Genomic DNA, 26,131 nt, shown 5'->3' on the forward strand with positions numbered 1-26,131 from the left:
CTTGCAAAATTTGAGTTCATTCCGAATATGTCAAAAAATTGACCTCCTTCTCCGGAGACCGTTCGGGCGACCGAAGGCCCCGTCCGCAATGAGATTTTTTTCGACATCCTTGAAATGAACTCAAATTTTTTCCATAGTGTTCCACCATCATCACTAGGATGCATGACAAGTTTTGTGACTTTTTTTCATTTTATGAAATTTCTATAATTTTTTCGGTGTAAACACCACATACCACACCCCGGCCGTGACGCAACATGTTTTTTATGTCCAAATATGTTCAATTCTTTGATTGACTGTTGGGTTGGCCATATCAACTCACTTGCAAACTTTGAGGTCATTCCAAATATGTCGAAAAATTTACCTCCTTCTCCGGAGACCGTTCGGGCAGGACCGAAGGCCTTGTCCAAAAGGAGTTTTTTTGACAGCCTTCAAATGAACCCACATTTTTTAGTGTTCCACCATCATCACTATGATGCATGAAAAGTTTTATGGCTTTTTTATTGCTTTAATAATTTTTTATAATTTTTTCGATGAAAACACCACATACCACACCCCGGACGTGACGCAATATGTTTTTAGTGTCCATGCATGACAAGTTCTTCGGAGACCGTTCGGGTATGAGCGAAGGCCCCATGCATGTGTTTTGCGACTGATTTTTCTACAATTTATGTGTCGATTATCGTCTCGTAACGTTAAAGTGCATGTTTCCGTTTATTTTTTGAAGTTGCACGACTAACATCAAATTAAACATACGGATTTTTTTTCAGATAAACCATTCCGAGTTCATTCATAATTCAAAATATTTTACATAACCCTAAACATAATCGAGCACTGCTCTTACATAACTTAGACCTAAATTTAAATTTAAACCCTAAAACTAGACTACTCGTCGTCGCTGGCGCCGGTGAGGTTGACGACCGGCGCCATACCGCCGGCCTCTACTTCGATGTTGTCACCGCCGCCGCCGTCGTCGTCGCTGAAGTCCCACCAGTTGTCTTCCCGCGCCTGCTGCTCCTGCACCGCCGCTATGGCCGCCAGCCGCTCTCGTTCCTCACGAGTGGCCGCCGTCGTCGCCTCCTCTGCCAACCGGGCCAGCACCGCAAGTAGCCCCGGCGTGTCGTCGGGGTCTTCGTCTTGCATGAGGGCGGCCTGCGCCGGCGGGATCTCGACCAGCGCCGGGGCAGGGGGCGCCTGCTGTGCCGGGGCAGTTGGGGCGGCTGGAGGTGGGCCGTGGCGGCGGCGACCACGGGAAGTGTCGGCCTCGCCGGTAATGTCCCCGACGGGAAGGCCGGCCGCCGCGTCCCTGAACGCGCCGAAGACGATGTCGAAGTTCCTCCCGCGCCAGAACCGGCGGCGGGCCCTCTGGTTGTACCGGCCGTCAGGGAAGGCGCAGAGCTGCTCCCTCGTCGGCGGCAGTCCCATGGTGGGGATGTCGTCCGCCCCGATCCGCCATGGCCCCGGCACCTTGGCTGCCGGCGGTACCGGGCCAGATCCTCCATGTCGCCGATGGTGAGGCTCGGCGGCCAGACGCCGCCCGGCCACGCGCCCTCGTCGGAGTCGCTGGAAGACATTGCCGGCTAGGAGAGGAAGAGGGAGATGGGCGGGCGAGGGAGATGGCACGACGTGGAGAGGGCTGGCGCGGCCTTTTATAGACGGTGGGGGAGGAAGGTGGGCGGGCGAGCCATCGGCGGCGCGCGCCACGAGGGAGAGGCGGACGGCCCGACGCGGGCGGCTGGCGGCACGCGCGGCAGCGGTGGCGTGTGAAGGCGCGGCAGGCAAGGCAGGCAAGGCATCGGTGGCGTCTGGGCGCGGCAGCGGTGGCGTGGGAGGGCGCGCGGACGGCAGGCGCGGCAGGCGATGCGTCGGTGGCGTCTGAAGACGGGCGGGCGGTCGCCGCAGCGGCGGCACCCGACCGGTCGCGTCAACTGCCGGCCCGAGGCGGAAGGCTGGCGCAGGCGCCCGGTGGCCGCACGCGCGGCAGTGGAGGGCACGGACTACAAGGGCAGCGGGCGGGCGGCAGGAGATCAGCCGCGAGCAGTCGGCGCCTGCATGCACGCCGCAATTACTGCAAAGCAGTTAATTGCACGACGATATGGCCGTCCGCACCACGTCCACACGTACGCCCCCACCGGTCAACGCCGACTTTTTAAAGAAAACATGCCCTGCACCTGACATACTGGGCCCATGGATGCTAACTGCTCGGCTCGGCTCGCGTCCTCACGGCTGCCAAGCGGCTCGGCTCGTCCCGCAGCCGCGTATACACAGGCGCGCAGGGTATCAGCGTGGACGCGCAGGGTTACTTTTTTTATATAAAACAATCGTGTCCCTAGCAACGAAGGGGTATGGGGGAATCTCAACCCTTATGTGTTTGAGAGTGTACCGAAACAGAAGTGTCTAGGCATCTAGCCATCTAGGTGAAGCTTACCGCAATGCAAATCAAGTGACACATGGGTCGGGTCCCACGTGAAAGCCACCTTACTGCACGACTACAGAAGACCCCAACCTGGATATATGTCAAACTCTGCAATCTGAGACTTTTTTCTGAATAATGCACCGCATGCCCCTTTCTAAGAAACGCCAGCGGCCAGCCGACTGGCGTGAGCAAGCGTACTGGCGTCGAGCACTACTAGCACGTAGCTCTCCCACAGCCACACTCCTCAATCATTCCGAGAGCTGTGCTCCAGAAAAAGAAACTGCAGAGGGGGCGAGAAGTGCAAAAAAAAAGGAGCTGCGAAGCTCTGCTGGCGCTCGCCGTCTCCGTCTTCTCCGGTCTCCACCATGGCCTCTTTCGCCGCCCTTCCGCTGGCCGCTCTCCTGGTACTGGCCGTCTCGTGGGCATGGGAGCACCTCGTGTGGAGGCCCTACGCCATAGCCAGGAGGCACAGGGCGCAAGGGATCCATGGCCCCCCATACAGGTTCCTCAAGGGCTCCAACGAGGAGGTGAGGCGGATGAAGGCGGAGACGGCCGACGTGGTGCTCGACGTCCACGACCACAACTACCTCCCCAGGGTCGCGCCGCACTTCCTCAAGTGGAGGGCACAGTATGGTACGAGATTCTTCTCTTTTTTTGCGAATATGGTAGTACGAGATTTTGCTGGTAATTGATTTTGCTCAACGCTCCTCTGTTGCTGTTTTGGTCAATTTGTTACTACAGGCGACATGGATTTTAGTTACCTGTAAGCTCACTGTTGATCCTGTGCAGTTATGATCTACTACTGTATTCTAGTAGCAACATGGATATTATGTGAAGTACTATATATAGTTGATGATACGGATGATAATATGCATACCTGCACATGTGTGATATGTGTGAATGGTATACACTACACAGGAGAGCCATTTCTGTTCTGGTTTGGTGCCAAGCCCCGGATCTGTGTCTTTGACTACGAGTTGGTTAGGCAGATCCTTTCAAGCAAATCCGGACACTTTCCGAAGAACGACGCGCACCCGAACGTGTTGGAATTGCTCGGCAAGGGCCTGGTGTTGGTGAACGGTGTGGATTGGGTGCGCCATCGCAGGGTCATCAACCCTGCTTTTGCAATGGATAAGATAAAGGTAATTGATATTATGCCTTAACCACATAAAAAATTGTACTCCACAGCAAGCGTGATGCAAGCTGAATTCTAGTATGAATATCTGTCCACCTTGTACGGATAGAGATAGGAATGATCATATACAGAGTGTCAAACCAGTGACCTTTCCAAAAAAACGAATCAAATCAGTGAATGAAAATACAAAATAGGCATGGTTTACTTTTCTATGCAATTACTACTCATATTGTTTTTCACCTTCAATGTAGGCGATGACGGAAACGATGGTGTCTTGTGCCCAACGCACGTTCAGTGTGTTTGAAGATCAGGCATGCAAGAACACAAATAGAGAAATCCTAGTGGAATTCGACAAAGCAGTCCAAGGGTTAACAGCAGATATCATATCCCACACAGCCTTCGGAAGTAGCTACAAATTAGGAATGGAAGCCTTCCATGCCCAGAAAGAGCTCCAGTCAATCGCCATATCCAGTTTACTTAATGTGCAGATACCAGGATTCAGGTAATACGTACCCCGTATGCTTTCATTTGCATAATCCTGCAGGATGAGAAGTTCATTTCCTCGAATGCACATCCATTTGGCTCACTTAACTCCGTATGTTCTTTTGAGATTAGCTATCTGCCCACAAAAAGGAATAGGAGGAAGTGGATGCTTGAAAAGAAGCTTCGAAGCACGCTCATGCGTGTCATAAACTCGCGGTTAGCGTCGAAGGGGAGCGGATATGGAAATGACCTACTTGGTTTGATGTTTGAGGGCTGCACTACGACAGTGCAAGGGGGCAAGCAGGAGCAGCTAAGCTTGAGCATGGAGGAGATCCTACACGAGTGCAAAACATTCTTCTTCGCCGGTTACGAAACGACATCGCTTCTGCTCACCTGGACAGTGTTCTTGCTCAGTGTGTACCCAGAGTGGCAGGAGAGGCTACGGGGGGAGGGCTTGAGGGAGGGTGGAAAGGGGAACCCCACCGGCGACAACCTCGGCAAACTGAAAGAGGCAAGATCAAAAACCAACCCTTATCTTGATTTGATGATCATGTCTTGAGAAATTGCTTTGTGCATTAAAATATAGGATCATTCGACACTCATGCATGCAATGAAAATTTCAATACATGTACAGCTAACTAGAACATGACATGTGTTGCAGATGATGATGGTCCTCCATGAAGCCCTGAGGCTCTACGGCCCTGCTCTTTTCATGCAGAGGAAGACCATAACTGACATGGTGGTCGGAGCCATAACAATCCCCAAGGACCATGCAGTTGTCATAGGCGCCCCATTCATGCACCGGGATAAAAAGGTCTGGGGTGAGGATGCGGATCAGTTCAACCCGATGAGATTCGCGAACGGGGTCGCCAGAGCGGCGAAGGTTCCACACGCCCTGCTGGCGTTCTCGATCGGGCCGAGGGCGTGCATCGGCCAGAACTTTGCGATGCTCGAAGCCAAATCCGTGATGGTGACGGTTCTGCAGAAGTTCTCGTTCGCTCTCTCCCCGAGCTATGTCCACGCTCCTGCGGATTTCCTCACTCTGCAGCCTAAGTTTGGCCTCCCCGTCGTTATGAAGCTGCTGGATATATGAAATGGAACCGGCTGGTTCTGAATGTTGCAGTACAGAACTTCTGAATTTTCTGCATGTGGTGCTTATAGTGCACGCAGTGTATATATTCTTTTCCAAATTAAGGTTGGAAAAGTAGTACGATTACAAGAAAATATACTGCATGTGGCTTGACCACCCGTCTGTTTGCATGGATAGTCTAATTTTCGATAATATATGCCTCCTGCCTTGCCTTTATCCCTAAGCTGAATCTACTCAGACACCTGCTGCGCCACTTGCACCGTTGTGGATGGTTTGCTGGCAAAGACTCTTGAATTCCCTCCCAGCCATAGCTTTCTCATGCGCGATTGTGTAACCGTAAGCCATTTCCCCCACACGAGCGAAAGCCAAGATTCCAAAAGGGTCGTAGAATTTGAAAGCCAGTTTATGGGTTTTTTTTAAAAAGGAGGAGGCCCCCCGCCTCTGCATCTGGACGATGCATGTAGCCACTTTATTAATTGTTCACGCAAGATCGTACAAAGTCATACAACAGTAAGACTAAAGCCACCATCTAGGCAACATATGTCGTTACTCCTAACCAGTTGATGAAGGGGCGCTGATAGTCTGGACCTAATACCAAACAGTCCTCGCATCCAAACCTAACATCTAAGACTGAGGTCCCAACTAGGACGCCTGCCGGGTATGGGGCACCCACCAGTCCGGCACACTCCTCAATCAGGACACCTGCCGAGTATGAGGCCGCCACAGCCACCTGCTACCAATCCATCTTCAGTATTGTACTGCTGCATCAACCTTGCCCGGTCTCGTTCCCGTCGACGCCACCATGGCGCCAGACAGCTCCACCGCCCTGCGCTCGTCCATCTAGCCGCATCCGTCGTCGATATGCAGTTGCACCATGCCGCCAATACTCGCCGTCATCGACGTGGTAGATACAACGCCGCTCCTCCTGCCAACCTCCACACCGTCGCCATTGTTGGAGCTACGCGGAGTCCACCACCCCTAGCACCTCTCCCCGAACAACTGAGCCTCCCAAGACGGCGCCTCCATGGAGGTTACGACGTGCAAGACACAACCGCCACCCAATCCAATCTGAATTTAGGACTTTCGTCTGGGAGGTATTCGGAGGTGGATAGGAGGGACCTCGGCTTCGCCTCCAGGAAGGGTAACGAAGTTTGAGGGACGTCGCCAATGCCGGGCTGTTCCAGCCGACCAAAGTTTCCTCCGATCCCCATCCTATACCACCAAACCTTCGTCTGCTCCGGATCCGGCAGCGAGCCAAGAACCGAAACCTACATAGATGAGATTGCCATGGGGTCGAGAAGACATCCGTAGTAGATATCCATGCGTCGAATCAGACGATTCGACGTAGCCAGCGGCGAAGACCACCACCCCGCGCCGGCCGACCGTGTCCAGCATCAGATCGAGATCCGATCTGAACCCGGCGGCACCCGCAACCTCCTGTCGCGTAGCCATCACCATACCGCGCGACGGGATCTCGCCGCCTCCACCGTACCGTGCACAACGTCGACAAGGGTAGCACAGCCGCCGTGCCGCCGTACCCTACGCAAACCCCTTGCAATCCAGCCGTCCCACCGCCGCCCTGCGGGCCAGGCTTTGCCTGGTGGCGCTGCGGACGTTGGGAGGTGGGAGGGCTCAAGGGGGAGTGCGACTAGGGGCCCCCCCCCCCCGGGTCGCCCACAGGGGCGGCGCGAGGGGGCGAGGGGGAAAGCCAGTTTATGGTTGGCCCTGGCTGCAATAGAAGACTGCAGGTACCGCTGAAGTTTGAGAAACACCTGGTCCCCAACAGCAAAAAACACGTTCAGTGCGATGTTTATCTGCTTAAGCTTTCATGCGTTGTTGAGCACACAGCAGATGCTGCCTAACAAACTCCAACACCATCTCAAGGTTGTCGAGCCACGGTTGCAAATTTTCATAACAAATAGCGCCATCAGGTTTCAGACCAAAGTGACAAGGCAGATGGCCATAGATGATTTCAAAAGGAGTTTTACCCGTAGCCGAATGCCAATTGGTATTATATCAAAACTCACAAAGAGGGGTCCATTTGGGCGAGCGAGAAGGATGGCTACTGACAAAACAGTGCAAGAAACACTCAACTTGTTGATTGACACGTTCTGTCTTGCCATCACACCATGGATGGCGAGCTGAACTCCTACAAAGCAGAGTGCCAGTTTTTTGAAACAATTCCTTTCAAAAAACACTAGTAAAAATGTGATCACGATCAGACACAATAGAGAGTGGCATACAATGGAGCTTATAAACAGAATCCAAGAAAGCCTCTGCCACCTTTTTGAGCCGTGAAAGTGTGATGTAAGGGAACAAAATGGCCGTATTTGGACAATTTGCTGATGACCATAGACAAACAGTTATACCTACCAGTTGTGGGAAACCCTTTTACAAAATCGACCATGACCATTTCCAGTTATACCTGGCGGATGTGGGAAACCCTTTTACAAAATCGATCGTGGCCATTTTTCAAGGAGTTTTAGGCCCTGTTTATTTGGGCTTTTACTTCTGCTTTTGCAGTTTTTTCACTTTGGCAAAAGAAGCCACAGAGGCTCCTAAGGGGCTGACATGGAAGGCACTGGCTATTTTCTTGTGCAAAGCTGGATCAGCTCCAACCGAGATGCAACTGTCAACTCGGAGTAAACCAACTTTGAGAGAAAATTTAGCGTCAGCCTGAGGAGTAGTGGCCAGTCGTTGCAATAATTCAGAAGCAAAGGAATCATTGTACAGATGGCCACAATATCATCGAGCCACACCTGTTGGGTAGAAGAAATAGCATGCAGCTCATGTAATGTTTCACTCACTGAATGAGGCATGCGCGACAAAGCCTTGGCACCTCGATTCTCGGATCCTTTCTTATAGCTGATGGTATAATGTAAACCCAAAAGCTTGGTTAAAGCCTTCTGCTGCCAACTAATGTGCAAACGCTGATCAGTCAAACTAGCCAAATTGTGTTGAATGATGAAGTCTGATAACTGAAGATATTAACGCCAATGCTCCATTGCCAGCAAGATTGTCAAGTACTCCTTTTCATACACAGATAATGTTTGATTTCGTGGACCTAAAGCTTATAACTCACATACGCCAAGGGGTGACCTTCTTGCATCAGAACAGCACCAATACCCACCTCACAAGCGTCAGTCTCCACTACAAATTTCTTAGATAAATCAGGAAGAGCCAAACCAGGGGATGTAACCATGGCTTGTTTGAGAGCAACAAAAGCTTGTTTTCCCACTTCTGTCCAATGAAACAACACGCCCTTTTTAAGAAGGTTTGTAATTGGCCTACAAATGATCCCGTAATGTTGGATGAACTTTCTATATATATAGCCAGGCAGGGAAGCAGTTTTAAGCGGGAAACAGAGATGCTGTTGGCACCAATAGGTAAGAGGGGGAGAGAGAGAGAAAGAGAGACCCCAATCCACACGCACCTCCTCCTCCTTCTCTGGCTCCTCTCCTCCAGCAGAGCTGCTCCCTCCTCTGCAGCAGATCCTCTCCAGCAACTCCTCATCCTCCTCCTCTTCAGTACATCAGCAACCAGCAACAGGCAACAGCAAGGAGCCAACTACCAAAATATACCTCCCCCATCCTCTACTCCTCTCCCTCCCACTTCTCCCCCACCCTCCTCTGCTCTGTTTCTTCCATGTTCAGTTGTTCATTGCTTGCTGCTTTTCAGTTGTTCGTTGCTTCCTTCTTTGCTGGTTGCTCACTGTTTTGTGCTAGCTGCTTTGCTAGTTGCTCACTGCCTCTTTTATAGTGGTTAGTGGATGCCTGGATGGTTAGAATAATGCATGATTACTGGGGGAGAGAAAGTGCAAACGGGATGGATGCTATATGGGCTCTACAATCAGCAGCAAGCGCAAGATGTGTACTGTGTATGCCTAGTTGCCTACCAAATTCTGTTGCTTAGAACTCTCTAAGGCGTCCGCCTTGCCTTGTGCCTTATCACTTAGGCGGTGAGGCGCCCCCCAGCGCCTTGCCTCGCCTTACCGCCTTAAAAACATTGGTGGTCACACTTCATTCTATTTTGGGACTAACCTTAAAATGCATGATAGCAGAATTTTCTTTTCGTGTGGTTATGATTTCAGGAACCTTCTAGAACCCAAGAATTGCATGAAAAATCATTATATCATATGATGACAAAGGCATGTAGAAGGGGGTTGTGGGAAACGCAGGGGGCTCTTGCCCCCCCCCCCCCCCACACACACACACACATGCACGCGCGCGCGTGTGCGTGCATCTAGGGCCTGATGTGCTCTAAGGGATTCAGCGAAGAGAAAATGGGGTTTTTGATGTGTGATCTACAAGCAAGTTGACTAACTTGATGTTCCTCGTCACAAGCACAAAACTATCAAATGAAGTAGCAGCAGCATCCCACCATCTGGTTTGGCCTGAGTAGTATTCAATAACTGTTGTCGAATCTGATTCTGCTTCTACTCTAGGAAAACCAAGAGAGTTTGCAAAAGCGAGACCGTTTCTCATTGCCAGAGCTTCAGAGGTGACCACATCTGATACATGTGTTAAGTATTTGCATTGGGCTGCTAAGAAGTTACCTTTCTCATCTCGAATGACTGCTGCCGTTGCTCCAGTAATCTACATGGAATGAGGCATCCACATTCAACTTCACAAATCTCGGATTGGGTTTCAGCCACCTTTTTTCATGGGTATCTCGACTCCTTTGGTTTGCTTGATGGAAGTTGTTTGCAATAGCCAGAACTGCCATGGGCCATCTCAAGGACTGCGGTGGGGATCTATTGTGTGTGAATTCACGACGGAACTACCATAGGTACCAGCCCCCTACAGCCAAAATTTGTTTGACATCTAGGCTTGGCTTTAATGGAACCGGACGGTCATTCATCAATAGTAAGTATTCAAGCACGGCTGGACCAGATCGATCTACCCCCATGGCCTCTTCGACAATTTCAAGAATCCCCAGGCTACTCCACAATTCCCTGGCATGAGCGCATTCAAAGAGGAGATGTTTGATATCCTCAGCCACCTCCTGGCATATTGGGCATCCACCGTCAGACCCTACATGACGGTTCACCAGGATTGATTTTAAAGGAATTATACCATGCAAGGCTTGCCAACAGAATATTGAAAGTTTGTGTGAAATCATCAGCTTCCATAGTTGTGGCATAATCAGTTGGTAAACATGTGTCAAAACGTTCAAGCTGACAATCCAAACAGTTCCTCATGGTGCTGCCACCCGTGATTGTGAGGGACGTGCGTTGATTTGCAGAGCCTGCCTTTATGTTTCTCAAAGCAACACTTCATTTGGGCACCATGAGCTTAAGGCTGTGCAATCCTCTAAGTTCATAAATTGAAACGATTAAGGCACCGTACAGCGCTAGGCACGACAGCTTCTTATTTCTTGGTGGTAAGATTGAGTTTCGAGTCACATCTCGGATATGGAAACAATTGTAAACAAGAACATCTCGATCATCCTATCACAGTTATCAAAGACTGATTTTACTCCACATGATAGATGTTTCGCCATTACAAACCGCTCAGCAGTTCAACTATTTAAAGGTAGCAGACATTCAAGACCAGGGCATCACTCAAAAACAAAACCAGTAGCATTTCTGTAAGAGGGGTAACTAAATGGGACGACAATAATGTTTTCCAGATCGACAGATCCCAGTACCAAGAATCCAGCAGCAACAAGTGGGTCAACAAAGATTCTAGATCTTGTTGAAGGCAACGATGTCACACGACTGGACATACTCGTTGATGGGCGTCTCGCAGAGCACTTCCTCAATAAGAGTGTCGACAGACACGAGGTCGTCAATGATCGTCAGCATGATCTGGAGCTTCTTGATGCCATAACCCACGGGCATAAGCTTAGCTGCGAGAGTGAAAGCATTATGTTAACTTTCTCAAACTGTTGCATCAGTGAGGTATGATAAGAGATATATACTATATGAAAAGAAATGAGTTCCTTACATGCACCCCAGGTGAGACCCTCCATTTGAACACTGCGGACAGCCTCCTCCAACTTCTTCATGTCAGTCTCATCGTCCCATGGCTTGATGTCCATGAGGACAGAGGATTTGCCACCTAAATAAGCTTGGAGTTAGCACAAACTGGACAATGAAAATGTATGCCAGACTAGGTGAATGCTGCAGAATAGTTGCCTAGAACTCCGCAGAAAATTTAAGCATACAGCACTAGAAGAGCTTACTTTCTTTCTTCTTTGCAGGCTTGGCAGCCTCACGCGCAGCTGCAGCTTTCTTGTCCTCCTCGGTCTCATCGCCAAACAGATCCATGTCATCATCGTCGTCTTCATCCTGCAAGAAGGTCAAGCGCACAATGCAGAGCAATAATTATATTCGAATTCAAATGAGGCCTATGAAGATTGACATAAATGTAACTGAGATAGTACTTCAGCAAACATTCATTAATGTGAAGCATTCAGAGCTTGGCATACACACAGTTCTATTTACTAAAAGAACGATTATCATTCCCTCAAAACTACAATTTGGAGTTCTAGCACATGCTGCAGTCACTATAGAACTTATTATAGTAACAATAAAGCCTTCAAAGGGCAAATAAAAGCACCGATTGCTCAAACTCTCAAAGTAGTAATTGACACAACAAACATGGACAAGCAGGAGCAAACCTTGGAAGCGGCAGGAGCAGCTGCAGCAGGAGCCGATGATGCACTCACCCCAGAGGACTGGCCAGGGAACCTGCATAGTCAGCAAAGGCATTAAGAAACCATGCATATAATTACACCATTCGATAGGCCAGATTAATCTGCCATGCTAAGTGACAGCATACTAAGATAGAACAGCACATACTACACTTCGTACCTTGAAGCAACAGCCGCGGCGACGGTGTCATACCAGCGGGCAGCGTTCGGGAACTCGGCGCTGGGCTTCACGGGCACCGCCGCGAACACCTTGACGTCGTCCTTGGTGATCCCATCGCTGCGGAAGCATCACAGACACTACTAATAAGCAAACACAGCCGCATCCAACCAGAAAAATCACCAGATTTGCAAAATTCGAAACTAAGGAGAAGAGATCTCATGTTGTAGGCAATCAAATATCGCAGCGCAGATCAGTTCAAACCTAGCTAATCCAACTGCAGACCACTACGAACTAGCAGATCTGATCGAGTACAGCGAGTGAGTAGGGTAGGCGACTGTGCTCACCCGGAGATGTAGGTCTTGCCGGCGAGGTGCGCCTCGAGGGCCTTGAGCCCGTCGGCGGTGTGGAGGTCGGAGAACGTGACGGCCATCGGATCCGGCGAGCTCGGGGGCTTGTCGAATTCGCTGGGCGGCGGCGGCGGCGGCGCTGGAGGCTAAAATCGCAAAACCCTAGCGAGACCGAGAGGGGACTGCGGGGTAGCCAGGGCCGGCTATTTATACCTGGCGGCCGCGCCGGTGGGTCCCACGTCGCGCACGCCCGTGCGATCTGGCATCTACGGTGGGGATATTCCCTGGGAAAGCTACACGCGCATCCTGGCCGCTCGATCGGATCTCCCACCATTGGACGGTTCAGATTCGATCGTGCCACTGGATAGAGCCCTCTGCTCCTTGCTCAGCTCCCTCGTCGTCTTCTCCGGCGAGCTCCCATGGTATCGCTCGCTGCCCCGGCCTTCCACTCGCTGGCCTCGCAAGCCTCCAGGGCCTGCACCACGAGGGCGTCTTCGCAATGCGAGAGCGCGCCCGGCCGCCGTGGAGCGAAGGCGCGGCCTCGGGCGGCGGGGACTGCGCAGGCGGCGGCGGTGGAGGCGGAGGAGACGCCGAGGTTCAGGTGGGATGCGCTCGGGTCCGACCTGTCCGAGCCCCAGGAGCAGGCGATGCGCGGCCTGTCCCCCAAGCTGCCCAACCGATGCAGGGCGCTGATGCCGCGCGTCGTGTCGCTGTCCCCCGGCGATGAGAATCTCGGCGTGGTCCTTGCGTTCTGGGTGAAGGCCATGAAGCCCAAGAGGGCGGACTGGTTGCTGGTCCTCAAGGAGCTCAAGGCTATGGAGAGCCCGCTTCTCGCTGAGGTCAGTGGGCATTATTTTTCCCCCAAATCTCGTTGATGAATCTTTGGAGCAAATGGAAATTACATGGTGCGTTTGCTGGACTGTGGTTAGGGGTGGTTGCTCAAGTACTAGAATCACCTAGGGAGTGATCATTTTTCATGATTATGAAGCAGTTGAATTAGCTACTTACTTGAGAACGTGAAATGTCCTCTGCTTGTTGCTGCACTAGGTTGAAATCGTTGTTATTTTTCGGCACCACCATTGCCTGAGTGAGATTTCATTTGCTTGGAGAATGAACATGGTCTTAGTTTACTCACATCTTCTTTAGGGAATTTTGAGTTTAGAATTTTATGCACTTCTGATCTGAACTCCTTACTGAACATTGAATTAGAAATGGCTGAACTTCTGAATTGCGTCAATGGTGACTGTTCGCATTAATTTTATCGGCAATGTGACCTTACGAATGGACTGTGTGTTGGCTAGGTACTAGAATATGCACTGCTGGAGGATTCTTTCGAAGCGAATGTGCGCGACTACACCAAGTTGATGCAAATCTACGGCAAGCAAAATCTGTTGCGGGAAGCCGAGGAAGCATTCCAGGCCATGAAAGCCAGAGGCCTCCCATGTGATCAGGTCATGCTGACTGCACTGGTGGACATGTACAGCAAGGCCGGGGATCTCACCCGCGCAAATGAAACATTCGAAGAGATCGTGTTGCTGGGCCTACCGCTCGATAAGCGCGCGTACGGTTCGATGATCATGGCCTACATCAGAGCAGACATGCTAGACCAAGCAGAAGATCTGATCAAACAGACGGAGGATCAGCAGGTCTTCGCAGGAAAAGAGGTCTACAAGGCTCTGCTTAGAGCATACTCGTACAAAGGCGATTCAGAGGGGGCGCAGCGGGTTTTCGACGCGGTACAGTTCGCGGGGACGGTGCCGGACACAAAGCTGTGCGCGCTCCTGGTGAACGCGTACTGCCTCTCCAATAGGATCGACGAGGCTGTCTGTGTGACCCGAAACATGAGGAGTGTGGGACTGGAACCGTGCGACAGGTGTGTCACCTTGATACTCGGCGCGTACGACAAGGCCAACAAGCTGGAAGGAGCATTGGAGTTTCTGGCGGAGCTTGAAGAGAATGGTGTCGTGATCGGTCAAGAGCCGTCGCAGTTGCTTGCGGCATGGTTCGGGAGGCTCGGGGTGGTTCATGAAGTGGAGCAGGTCCTGGAGGAAGTGAGTAAGAGTAGCAAGAGCAAGCAGAGTGTTTCACTCCTGAAGGAAGGGACGAAGAGTTGGAAGAGCAAAGACAGGGTCAAGAAGGAATGGAGAAAAGGCAAAAAGAGCAAACACAGCATTTCAGTACACCAGCAACCCAGCATTTCAGTCCAGACGAAAGGGGCAACCAACAGGAAGAGCAAAATCACTCGGTCCATTACCTCTGCAACTGAAGTGATTTTGTAACTCCAGTGCCATTTGCGTTCATATTATGACAATATGTTTTCAGAAATCACATGCACAATCATGAGGAACCCCTAATCACAAGAGGCAGGATGCCAGGATCTATGTGAGTAAGTGTATGTAGCTGAAACTCTAGTGCAGAAGAGAAATAAGATTCCACAAAACCAGGCAACAGTAATGCCAACGTAACATCTCTCTGGAAAAAAATGTCAACTTAACATTAATACATCTTGTTCATGATATGAAAAGCAGGGCTCCTCAATTCATGCTCTTCTAGATTATAGACCTCAAAATGTGTCCCAGTGCAGAGAGAAACAACTTCGAAATAAGATTCTTGGGGCTCCTCTTGTTCGCCGTCGTCATTGGCTGCCATCTCTTGATCTTGGGGCTCCTCTAGCTTGTGCTTCTTTTTATTTTCCTTCTTCTCTGTCTCAGGTTCAGCTTCTGCTGCGGCCGTATTGGCAGACTTATCAAGATCCATGGCGTCACCATCAGCCTCAGATTTGGACTTCTTTTTCTTACTTTTCTTGGCAGACATGTCACTGTTCTCCTTCTCCTTCTCCTTGTCTGCGGAAGAGGGCAAGGTGTAAATTTACACATGTACAGAAAGACTTGAAATTAAGTGATTGAGAGACCAATATATAAAGAGAAGTACCCTTACCCTCCTCTGAGACTGTGTTGGTCATACCCTCAATTGCAGCTTTCATTACATCAAGGTTCTTGCGTGGTGCAACACCCTTGTCATGAAAGTCTAATCTCTCCTCGACTTGTTCACGCAGTTTCTCACTGAAAATGGAGCTACTCATCTCTGGAATTCATAACCCAGTGAGGAAAACAAACAAAAAGGCAGTCAGGATGTTTAACCTTTGCAGACAAAGTCCTTCAACTAACCTCAATAACAGTCAATGCGTGAAGCAATTGAGCATTTGTTTGCCAGGTATCTAGCCATTCTTCCCTTGTTCTTGGTCGATGAGTGGAATATGGAAATATAATAATACAAATATTAGTGTCTCTAGGGTATATTTCCCATCTAAAAAAAAGGGTATATTTCCAACAGTTTTTTCTTATTTTTCAATTCTAAACATAATTATACATATGTATGTTTTTTTGGTTCTCTCCAAGAAAAATTAAAAACCTCTTCCTTTTTCCTTTTTGTGTGGGTTGTGATTTTTTCCCTTTCCTTTTTCTTTTTTGCTATTTTTTTCTTTTCCTCGTTATCATTTTAAATATTTACGAACATTTTGAACTCAAATATTTTTTCGTTGTAAGTTGCATGTCCATCACCAAACACGTGAATGCAAGTATCACCCATGCCTCAAAACTGCATGTTTTCAAAGCGGACGTAACTTGGGAGGCGGAAATGGGTAGTTGCATGTCTCCTACTAGACGCTGCCTCTGACATGCAACTAGATCTGACCCATTTTTCGTCTCGGTTGCAAATTCACCCTCGCCACGCAACTGAGGGAGGGGGAGGAGGGCGACTCTTTTTTTTTGTCTCAATTGCAAGTCCACCCCAGGATGCAACTGGGCTCGCCTCTTTTGTTCTCCTAGTTGTGATTCCATCTGTCATACGCAGCTGGGGATGACCTATTATTTGTCCCAGTTACAAGTCCACCCCCGACCCCTTTTGTCCCCAATTGTAAGTCGACATCCGGCATGCAACTGGGCCTTGTCCCTTCTTTGTCCCTATGCAACTAGACTGTTGACTAGTCACATGTCCATAATTTAAAAACAGTCATGAATTTTTTTATTTTAAAAAAATCATGAACATTTTCTTAAAATTGTGAACTTTTTAAAATGGCGACTTCGTCACATTTGTGATTTGAAAAAAATCATGATTTTTTTCGAATTCTCTCAAATTCACAAATATTTTTAAGTTCATGCATAATTTTTTATTGCATGGATAATTTTTACATGCGTGAACATTTTCTAAATTTATTAGCATTTTTAATACTCACAAACATTTTTTTGTATCCATGAACAATTTTAAAATTTACAAACACTTTTTCTATTCATGAACTTTTTTTATCCGCATACATTTTAAATCAACAAACATTTTTTTTAATTTGTTATTTTAGATTTCCTTTTGTATAGTTCTTGTTTTATCACGTATGGTTGTTCCTATCTTTCCCTACTAATAAACCAGCGATCGCTGCTGGTCGTACGTCGCTGACGTTTTTTCAAAAAAGCCCCTATGCTTTTGCGTATTAAACCCGCAGTACTATTTTAAGTGAATCTGATAAAATCGTTTTCACAAAAAACACCCTGCATCTGCCGGTGCCCGCCGCCGCCGACCGCACCCAACACCTCCATGCGCGGGCTCGCGCTCGTGCCTCCTCGCCGCCCCGCGCCGCCGACGGACGAGCGTGCCGCCATGCCCTCTCTCCTTATTCCCTCCCCTTTGTCCGGTTCTATTTCTCACCTCCCTCTTTCTCTTTTACAGGAGGCGGAAGCCATGGCCGCCGGACCGCCGCCCCGCGTCGGCCGGCCATCGGAGCGCCGCTGCCGGACCAACGCGCCGCCCTTCCCTCCTCTCCTTCTCCCCCTCCCTCCGGTTCTATCTCTCACCTCCCTCTCTCTCTCCTTTGCAGGAAGCCACGGCCGCCGGACCTCCATGCCTCCGCGAGCTCGCGGCCGGCCTATGACCTCTACGCTGCCTCCAGTCCTCTCCGGACACCTCCTTGTATTCTTCTCATTCTCCGACGCTGCCAAGTTCGCCCGAGGAAGAAGCGCCGAGTTTGCCGGAGGAACAAGAACATCCGTCCAATGTCGCCTGAGCTACACCAGAGGTATGTATCCCCTTGATATTCACTGGATGGAATCCCCTGTTTACATCCAAAGGTACTAAGTTTGTGCAATTCAGAATATTGATGGTCAAGATATCCCCAAATAACAGTTATGCCTATTAGTCTTAGAGGATTTTCTGTCCAAGCAGATTTATGTTTTGCAAGAATTAGTCTACTTATTACAGGTAGAACCAGTTTTTCGTCACAACATGAATTTCCTGATGATATCCATAGTGTGCTCATTTGCTTGATTTGGTCAAGTAGAGCAAGCTTTACAGATTTCAGAATTCAGTTAATGGAATAAGTTAGAATTATGGTTCCTTTTCAGTGGGCAGTGGGCATCATATATTTTGTATTATGTTGTTGCAAAGTAGTATAGTTTAATTATATGGTTTTACCACTAGCTCTACAAAGATATCATCCATGGTCCCTGCTTGTATTGCATTGCATACATAACACTATTTATTTGCTAGCTTGACTGAACTTTAGCCGCTGCTCCTACGATGGCCAAAGTATAGGTTGCAGCTCGATCTGGGACTTGCAGCAGGAAAGCAAGCCACGATTTCTTCTTAGGGAAGTAAGTTGTATCCTTGCCGAAATGTACATCTCGATTCCAGTTTTATTGGACTATTCAAGTGTCAACTCTTCGCATGGATATATTCATATTTGATCTGTTGGGTTTGTAAAAACTTTATTAACAAATAGCTGTGGTTGCTGTGCAAATGGAAATTGTTAGGCTCTTTTACGCTGTAGGAATTTCTGACATGAGCTTGGCCTCATGGAAAAATCATTCGTACTGCAGACATCTCTACCCTTGAAAGCTAATCACTGGAAAGAATCATTTCTTCAGTTATCAATTAGCTTTGCAGTGGCATACACATGAATAGATATCTCAGCGTGTACTACAAATAACTTATGTTGGATATGTGTGCTTTTCAATATTTATTTGAAGTGTAACAAGCCTCTCCCAGTTGGATCTATTCTGAACATATGAGTTTATCTCCTGAACCCATGTTTACTTCCTGAACATAGAGTAGCAAAACTGAAAGTATATATATAGCTTATGTGTACTGTACTTTCAGTAATATGGATGCCAATATCATTACTTTTTTCCGTTAGGGGGTGGTGGGGATTCACTTTGGTATAAATCTGATTGATAGTTACTGCTCTGGTCTTTATTTTTTTGCATAAGTCTACTTAGAGTAGCAGTGATCATACGTGTTTGCTTATCTGTTACGAAGCTTCGTATTACATCAGAGTTAAGGTAAACTCAAGTATAGCGTTTCTGGAATAACATAATTGTGTTAGCATGGAAGGATGAGTACTCTGAAGAAAATAGGATGAGGCTATAACTAAGAAACATCAGGCCGAGATTAACATTATATTGCTGTAAAGGACAAAGGGTTTGCTGCTATACCATCGTATTTTCTGCCATGGGTGGCTTCAGAGATGTTGTGTTCTGTGTCATGGGTTACTTTTTCTTTCCCATAAAGTATTTTTTAGTTGCATGTATATATCACATTGCCAATATTTGCATGTGTGAGTTGAATGATGCACTTGGTAGGATCAAAAGGTTCAAAACTTCTGCATGTGTTGCTGCAACATATCATTAATTTCTCCTAGAGAAACCGTAAAATCGAACAATTCCTAGCATTACATCATGGGCAGACTAATAGTTTTCCACGTTTTGTCAACGTGACAAGAACTGGATGCTATATGATAAAGAGTCATGTTCTTAAAGAGGGTATTTTCTCTCTTAGGGGTTGCTTTGCTTACCTGTAGGATTTTCATCTTTTTGTCTTTTTAGTTAGTTTGTTTACCCTCTTTCTGTACAACTCTTTTTAGTTAGTGAAATAATCTAAGGCAATTTGGCATAGAGGTGTATTTATACAAAACTGAAACTATATATTCACTTTGGCTTGATATTGTAACAAATGCCTGTGCATTAATCTGTACAAATACTGCCAATTCTGACTTAACCTGTTTTCATCTCCAAATTTAAGAGGGGACAGTCTCACGTGATTCAGTAGATTTATTTGTACCTAGCTGATTGTGCTGTGCATTAACACCAGTGAAAGGAAGGAGGCGGCACGCCGCGCTTGTGAAACAGCCCATCTAAATGCTTGTTGTTAGTTTCGCAAGAGAAAAACAATAACTGCATATCAGCTCTCATTTTTACTTGCATATAGTGCTACTTGATTTGCTTGTAGAAATTTTTACCTGACAGCAAAGTGTTTTGCTGTATTCACATTGCCAATACTAAAAAATTGAAGACAGTGTAAGCAAAGATGGGGAAATTCTCTAGCTGAGACTGCATCTCTACTGCCAATATTTTTTAGCAAGCAAATTCTCAACGGAAAGTCCACTGCTTTGTAAATCTTCTTGGCATCCTGAAGATCTAAATTTCGAATTCGGTAGAGAGCGCCTTGCTTTCAGTTTATTCTTGAACTTGTTTGTTTTATGTTGTGGCACCATTTACTCCATGGTAGTTCCCTGTCGGAATAACTTAATTTTTCATTAGACACAGTCCTAAGCTTTTTACATGAAACAAAACATAATAAAATATAAGGTATGTGTTTGATCTAACCTGGCAGTCCACCATGACGAAAACCAGTTCAGGTAGTGTTCCTGCTTTTTGTCTTATGAATTCTCATACCCTAGGAATTCGTCCAAGGACCATCGGAAGATCAGAATTGCGGCTAATGTCCCTTAAGAGGTGTGTCGTGCATGTCTATAGTTTTTTGGCATGCACAAAATATTTGGCAAATTGCAAAACAAAAATTACTATTTTTCCTGAATGTACATTTTTTTATAAAGTTCAATTGTTGGCAATTAGAAGCAATATAGCCAGACCTTTTTCACTATTGTTACTGAATTTCTTTGTAACTTGATTAAATAATTCAGGAGCGTACGCATTGTGCAAGCTGTAAGATGTACCTATTCAAAACAAAACCGAACTGTCCTCTTGCGTATAAACCTTCAACTCTCAATAAGATCGTAGTGCACTATAGGAACTGTCATTTTTCTGGGATGAAAGTTCTGTTGTAAGAACTGACCAATACATCAGGGCAAAACTTCTGTGAACCTTGCAAAAAATCTGCTCCTGCCCGTTTGATTGCAACATCTGCCCCCGCCGCCCTAGAAAGAGAGAGTTTGTTGTGTGTGTACTTGTGATGATGGGGAGGTGGGCACGAACGCGTGGACTGCAGCCCGGAATACCTTTGGCGTGCACCGGGACGCGGACGCAATGAAACCCACGCTGCACGACCTCGGTGGAGATTGAAGGTTTTGGGACAAGGGGACATTGGCGGCGGCAAAAGACCACATGTGGTCGTCCATGATCTTGGGCTGGAGGCGGCAGAGAGGCCCGACACGATGTGCATCTCCCAAAGCATGCCCACCCGCCGCCGCATCCTGGAGCATGTAGCCACATCACGCCTACTTTGACGTCCTCTGATGTTGCGGCTCGACGGCTATTCATTCACGGCCTCGGCCATGGTGGCGCGATAATCCATTGGGCCACTTCGATCAAGGGTGGAGACTGGAGAGATCATCGGTGGTCGATAACGGCGAGGGCTGGTGGCAATGGATGGTGCTTGTTCGGTGCCGAGGGATGAAGGCGGCAAAAGGATGAATTCCCTTTTTCTCTGCCCCTCTCTTGTTGCGTTGGGGAGAGAAGATGGGGGTGGAGGTAACGTTGGGAGGGACAGGACCTTGGCGGTTGGCCGGGAAGGGGGGGGGGGGGGGGGGGGGGGGTAAGGCCGCCGGAGAGAAAAGAGACTCCAGTGGAGCTCCTCTTTCTCTCCATCTCTCTCTCTCTCTCAAGATTATTAGGGAAGGAGCGATGGACTGGGGTGGATAGTGCTCTAGATTATTCGGTGGCCCTCAGCGGCAGATCCTTGAAAGAAAGTTAAAAGAAGTCTTTTTTTTTTTGCATACAACGTGTCAGCCTAGGAGTGAGCACCCACCAGCGCCTCAAATGCATGGCATGGGCTATAGCTTACCACTTTAATTCTTTCATATATTAGAAGTAGACAAATGCAAATGTCCATAGTAATAAACTTGTGGTCACAAGATTGCTAGCTTAAAGTTTGCTAGATTATGTAAATGGGTAATTTTGTTGCCTGCTTTTTAGGTTTCCATAGTATGACTCATTCTACATAATGGCAGGCAAGAAAAAAAAATAGCTTGACTATTCCATGCACAACTATTCTTTCATCGAATGAGACCGCGGATCTGAATTAGGTCCTGACAAATGCCATTAGGATATAAGAAGTGTTGTGTAATGCCACACAGAGCATGTTCAAAAAATATCGTCCGTTGCAACGCACGGGCATTTGTACTAGTCACAATCATTTATCGATTAGTACATAGGAGGTTGAGAAAATTTTGCTTGATCGTGAGCTAGCTAGCTTATCCATGCAGGCATGCACACACCTCAGTAACATGGTTGTTTGTGTATGCACTAATGCACACACGGAGATAGGCCGACTCACGGCTGAACGAGGATTGCTCCTCTGATCAACGCGCAACCCGCAGAGTGGAAACAACACATATATATACCAATATAAAAGGACCCAAATGAGTAAATCCAAACCATCTCGACCGTCAAATCATGTTATTTAGCGGTTCAAATCGCTTCAATGTTGAGCACCAAACACGTTTAACGCTTCAATTATCCACCACTGCCGTTGGTTATAAACACGTTTTGACTTAACATTATCCCTTGAAATCTGTCATGTAATTAATATCTTATCATTTCGGTGAAAAAGTAATTGACATCTTACCAAATACCAACATGCAACAGATATATCTTATCTAATATAACGTGCAACTAATATCCTATCTAATATAAACGTGCATTGCACATACATTATTACTAGTCAACACAAGTGAAAAACGGCAAAAGAAAAGGCTTGCAGGGTAAAAAAACAAAACAACCACAGCAACAACACACAAGTGAAAAGCAGAATTGAGGAAGCACCAGACTACAATCAATAATGATGTCACTCAGATGTGGCATAACAATGTCTCATCTAGATAAGACTTACACGAACCCATTTTACTTCCTCAAGTATCGTGTAATGAAGCTAAAGACATCCTTCCTCAAATTAGTTGGACTTCAATCATTACCCAATTGTGCCCGTGCTGACTTTCTATACATGTGAAATTTAACATGCATTGTTTATATACAACTCCAGCAAAATATTTCAAAAGCCCGTGCATGGCATTCTACTAGTAGCATGTAGGACTACAGTTCGACGATGGCCAATCGGGTGCACAACGTCGACTGCATAGCAGGCTTATCAAGATGCATAGCATCATCATCAGCCTCAGAATTAGACTCCTTTTTCCCACCGTTCTCCTTCTCCTTATCTGCGAAAGAATTGTTCAGGGCGACGTGTAAATTTACACATGTACAGAAAGACTTGAAGTTAAGTGATTGAGAGACCGATGTATAAAGAGAAATGCCCTTACCCTCCTCTGAGACTGTGTTGGTCATACCCTCAATCGCAGCGTTCATTACATCAAGGTTCTTGCATGATGCAACATCCTTTTCACAAAAGTCTAATCTCTCCTCGACTTGTTCCCGCATCTTCTCACCGAAAATGGAGCTACTCATATCTGGAATTCATAACCCAGTGAGGAAAACAAACAGAAAGGGCAGTCAGGATGTTTAACCTTTGCAAACAAAGTCCTTCAACTAACCTGAATAACAGTCAATGCGTGAAGCCATTGAGCATTTGCTTGCCAGGTATCTTGCCATTCTTCCCTTGTTCTTCGTCGATGCACGGCCAATGAAAGATGAGTGGAATATGTGGCCATACTTCGGTGTGTTTCCACCTGTTCTAAGAGCTCTGCAGTAAAATTAGGAAATCAATCACAACATATCAGAAACATAGAGGACAAAGTCTGAATACTTGACAAAACAGTTAGTGAGTATAAGGACAATCACAAATAAGAGAGCACAGCTTGAGAAAATAAGACGTGGGAATACATAAGGAGACCATTCGGTCACAGTTACCTTCTCAGCGCCTTCTCAGCACCTAGTATCTGGAGAGAGGAGGAAGGTAATTTTGCAAGATTCGAAAGACTGCCAGCATGAGAAATTAACTGGGCTCCAACCATTTCGCCAATCAATGACGTCAGATTTGGTGCAATATCATTCATCTTTGTCACCAGATACTCATAGATATTTTTACGGTACTCAGATAGATTCATGACCCTTTGAGCAAACTGTTGGACAGTGATCAAATCAACTGGTGAAAGGTCCTGGCCTGGAAATAAAAAGAAGATTATGTAAACTAAGCAACCATGGCAACTACTGTGAAGCATACCAATTGTGAATATTCTTGTTACCCATAGATTCCTTTGCTGCTTCAACAATTTCTTTTGCCTTGTCCTCATCTCCAATCAGATCTGCTAAAGCTGGAATGTCTTTCTCTGACAAATCAGATTTGTTTACTACAAAGTTGGCAAGCTTAGCATAAAGGTAGTTGTCATTCACGATTTTGATCAGCTCAGGAAAATGCCATCCATACCACTCCCTGCATCATGGTTAAGCAACAATTTAATACAACCATGCAACTAACACAACTACAGTGACAAATGTTCAAAACTAGTTACAGCGTCAACAAGTGTAAAAAGAAAAGGAAATGTCACTATACCCATCTAAAGCGTTTAGTGTTCCCCGCAAAGAAAAGAAAGCATACATGGTGTAGGATAACTGCACAGTCGATTAGTTAAAATTGATCTTTCATTACCATAGGATATATATTGTAAGATAGTACAGGGTACACAACGCTTGTGTCACAGTAAGCCGGGCAGTGACCTGACTGGACATGCAACTAACATAAAGTATTTGATCACGTGAATTGAGCCAATTTATCAAGACTTCGACACAATATGCAACTGAATCCACATAGTATAACTAGAGACTTGGGCTTAGGGTTTGTAATTATACTACCTCTTTTCCGGTTTATTAAGCCCATGCGTACCCCTAGATCAACAATTGACCAACACAATACAAGTTATATATTATAAAATTATGCCATTAGAAACTTCAAGTGTTGTATTTCCAATGGTATAACTTTTGTGATATATAATTCATATTGCATTGGTAAAATTGACAACCTAGAGATATACACAGGACCTATAAATGGGAAAGGAGTAGTAGCATATAGACCATATGATTGATGTCACTGATGTATAAAAAATCTGGTTACGAAAGAAGAGGTCATGCAAAGGAAATTAATCAAATTTCAGCTTTCTTTTTAAACTCATGTAATCAGAAAAGGGTGGCACAACCAATATACCGACAGCTAAACTGGAATTTTCTCACAAATGTTAACTCTAGTACCTATATCTAGAATTTTCTCAGGACTTCTATGTCGCCATCAACTTATCTATTTTGAGATAATCCAAGTCTCATCTCAACAGACAAAACAAAGAACCAGATAGTTAAATTAAGCAAATTAAGAATAAGATGAGGGACTAACCTCACTCTCATGGTGAAGAAATTGATACCCTTATCAAGTGTATCCAACAGAATGAGAGTTTGAGTCACCATGTTATCCGCACTTGCCCTGCTATAGTTCTCCACGTCATATGGCTGCAATCAAAAACCAACGGAACAGAGTTTACAAACAAGAACCAGAAAACACTATAAATAGCCTACAGATGGAATAGAACCCTTGAAGAACGATTAACATGTCAGCAATCAATTTGTGAGCTTCCAGGCAATTCACTGTATGATCTAGGTAAACTTAACTAGTGAAAGTGATGTGTCAACCATAATAAGGTAGTAATTGTCCAACTCTCTGCACCCACTTCATGCAAAATCATAGTTCATACCACCAGAACATTAAACTTTTTCATAGTTCATACCACCAGAACATTAAACTTTTTCATAGTTCATACCACCAGAACATTAAAAAATTCCACTGCTGTAGAATCCTCTAAAATCAAATACCCCAGCCACAACCCCACAACTCAGACCACACAGTGTTCTGTCCTACTGCACCTTACAGCTTCACAAGGCATGTTCCACGGTTCAATCTTGTATGGAACAATGTAAAACATCGAAACTAGACGCAAATGCAAATGCAAAATCCATCACCTTGAGTTGGTCAAACAACGGACCGAAGTGCAGCCGCACCGAGCCAAGCAGTTCCTGGATATAGTCATCGGACTGGCAAGGGATTCCGGTGGCCTCGGTGATGCGGGACCCGACCTTGGGCTGGGCAACGCCGACGGTGAACTTGCCCTTCTTCCACTCCTTGACCTTGGGCAGGTTGAGAACCAGGAAGTTTACCAACTCGTCGGTCGTGATCCCTGAGCCACCAAAAGAGCACCCATCACACGCAATTCGCTCGTCACGGGAGACATAAAGCAGGGAGGCTCGACACGAGGATTCCACCGGGGGAGGTGGGGGAGGATACGATACCTTCAGCGATGGCGTTGCACTGGTTGGTGGCGTCGGCGGCGGACAGGAAGGGGGTGAACCTGGCGAGCTTGACGGCCTTGCTGAACCGCTTGAGGTCCAGCAGGGTGGGGCGGACGGCGTCCACGGTCTGCCCGATCTTGCGGATGCCGGAGGCGTGGAAGAGCGCGTACCCCGACGCGGACTCGAAGAGCAGGTAGAGCGCCATCTCGCCCGCGCGCTTCGCCGGCGACGACGGCCGAGGGGTTTGGGAGGCGGGGGCGGGGAAGAGGCTAGGGTTTAGGCGGAGGGATGTGGGCTTAAGCTTCGCCGGGGCCTTACTTTTTTTTTCTCGAGTTGGA

The 26,131-nt window shown here is 47.1% G+C and overlaps 5 protein-coding genes across 5 annotated transcripts; 3 read left to right on the forward strand and 2 right to left on the reverse strand.

The window, feature by feature from the left end:
• The first annotated feature begins 2,626 nt into the window (after positions 1-2,626).
• On the forward strand, positions 2,627-5,337 carry LOC125535827 (cytochrome P450 709B2-like). The gene is made up of 5 exons (XM_048698898.1): positions 2,627-3,046; positions 3,332-3,555; positions 3,800-4,050; positions 4,164-4,542; positions 4,693-5,337. Exons 1-5 carry the CDS (start codon positions 2,779-2,781, stop codon positions 5,122-5,124), a joined length of 1,554 nt encoding a protein of 517 aa, XP_048554855.1. The 5' UTR covers positions 2,627-2,778; the 3' UTR covers positions 5,125-5,337.
• A 5,242-nt stretch (positions 5,338-10,579) lies between these two features.
• LOC125535832 (elongation factor 1-beta) lies at positions 10,580-12,502 on the reverse strand. The gene is made up of 6 exons (XM_048698903.1): positions 12,283-12,502; positions 11,939-12,055; positions 11,746-11,815; positions 11,308-11,413; positions 11,070-11,183; positions 10,580-10,971 (listed from the first exon to the last, which is right to left on the reverse strand). The coding sequence occupies exons 1-6, from the start codon at positions 12,366-12,368 to the stop codon at positions 10,808-10,810; spliced, it is 657 nt and encodes a 218-aa protein (XP_048554860.1). The 5' UTR covers positions 12,369-12,502; the 3' UTR covers positions 10,580-10,807.
• Positions 12,503-12,624: 122 nt separating this feature from the next.
• Positions 12,625-14,939, forward strand: LOC125535831 (pentatricopeptide repeat-containing protein At1g01970). The gene is given in 3 exon segments (XM_048698901.1): positions 12,625-13,124; positions 13,587-14,521; positions 14,523-14,939. Coding segments are annotated over 3 exon segments (1,389 nt in total). The 5' UTR covers positions 12,625-12,704; the 3' UTR covers positions 14,557-14,939.
• A 1,900-nt stretch (positions 14,940-16,839) lies between these two features.
• On the forward strand, positions 16,840-18,019 carry LOC125535833. The gene is made up of 2 exons (XM_048698904.1): positions 16,840-17,350; positions 17,866-18,019. The coding sequence occupies exons 1-2, from the start codon at positions 16,873-16,875 to the stop codon at positions 18,015-18,017; spliced, it is 630 nt and encodes a 209-aa protein (XP_048554861.1). The 5' UTR covers positions 16,840-16,872; the 3' UTR covers positions 18,018-18,019.
• Positions 18,020-22,304: 4,285 nt separating this feature from the next.
• LOC125535830 (nucleolar protein 56-like) lies at positions 22,305-26,131 on the reverse strand. Its single transcript, XM_048698900.1, has 8 exons — positions 25,794-26,131; positions 25,467-25,681; positions 24,847-24,959; positions 23,708-23,895; positions 23,373-23,625; positions 23,057-23,205; positions 22,826-22,972; positions 22,305-22,723 (listed from the first exon to the last, which is right to left on the reverse strand). The coding sequence occupies exons 1-8, from the start codon at positions 25,996-25,998 to the stop codon at positions 22,599-22,601; spliced, it is 1,395 nt and encodes a 464-aa protein (XP_048554857.1). The 5' UTR covers positions 25,999-26,131; the 3' UTR covers positions 22,305-22,598.

The sequence above is a fragment of the Triticum urartu genome, chromosome 2 (genome assembly GCF_003073215.2).
Source record: "Triticum urartu cultivar G1812 chromosome 2, Tu2.1, whole genome shotgun sequence".
In the NCBI taxonomy this organism is placed as follows: Eukaryota; Viridiplantae; Streptophyta; class Magnoliopsida; order Poales; family Poaceae; genus Triticum; species Triticum urartu.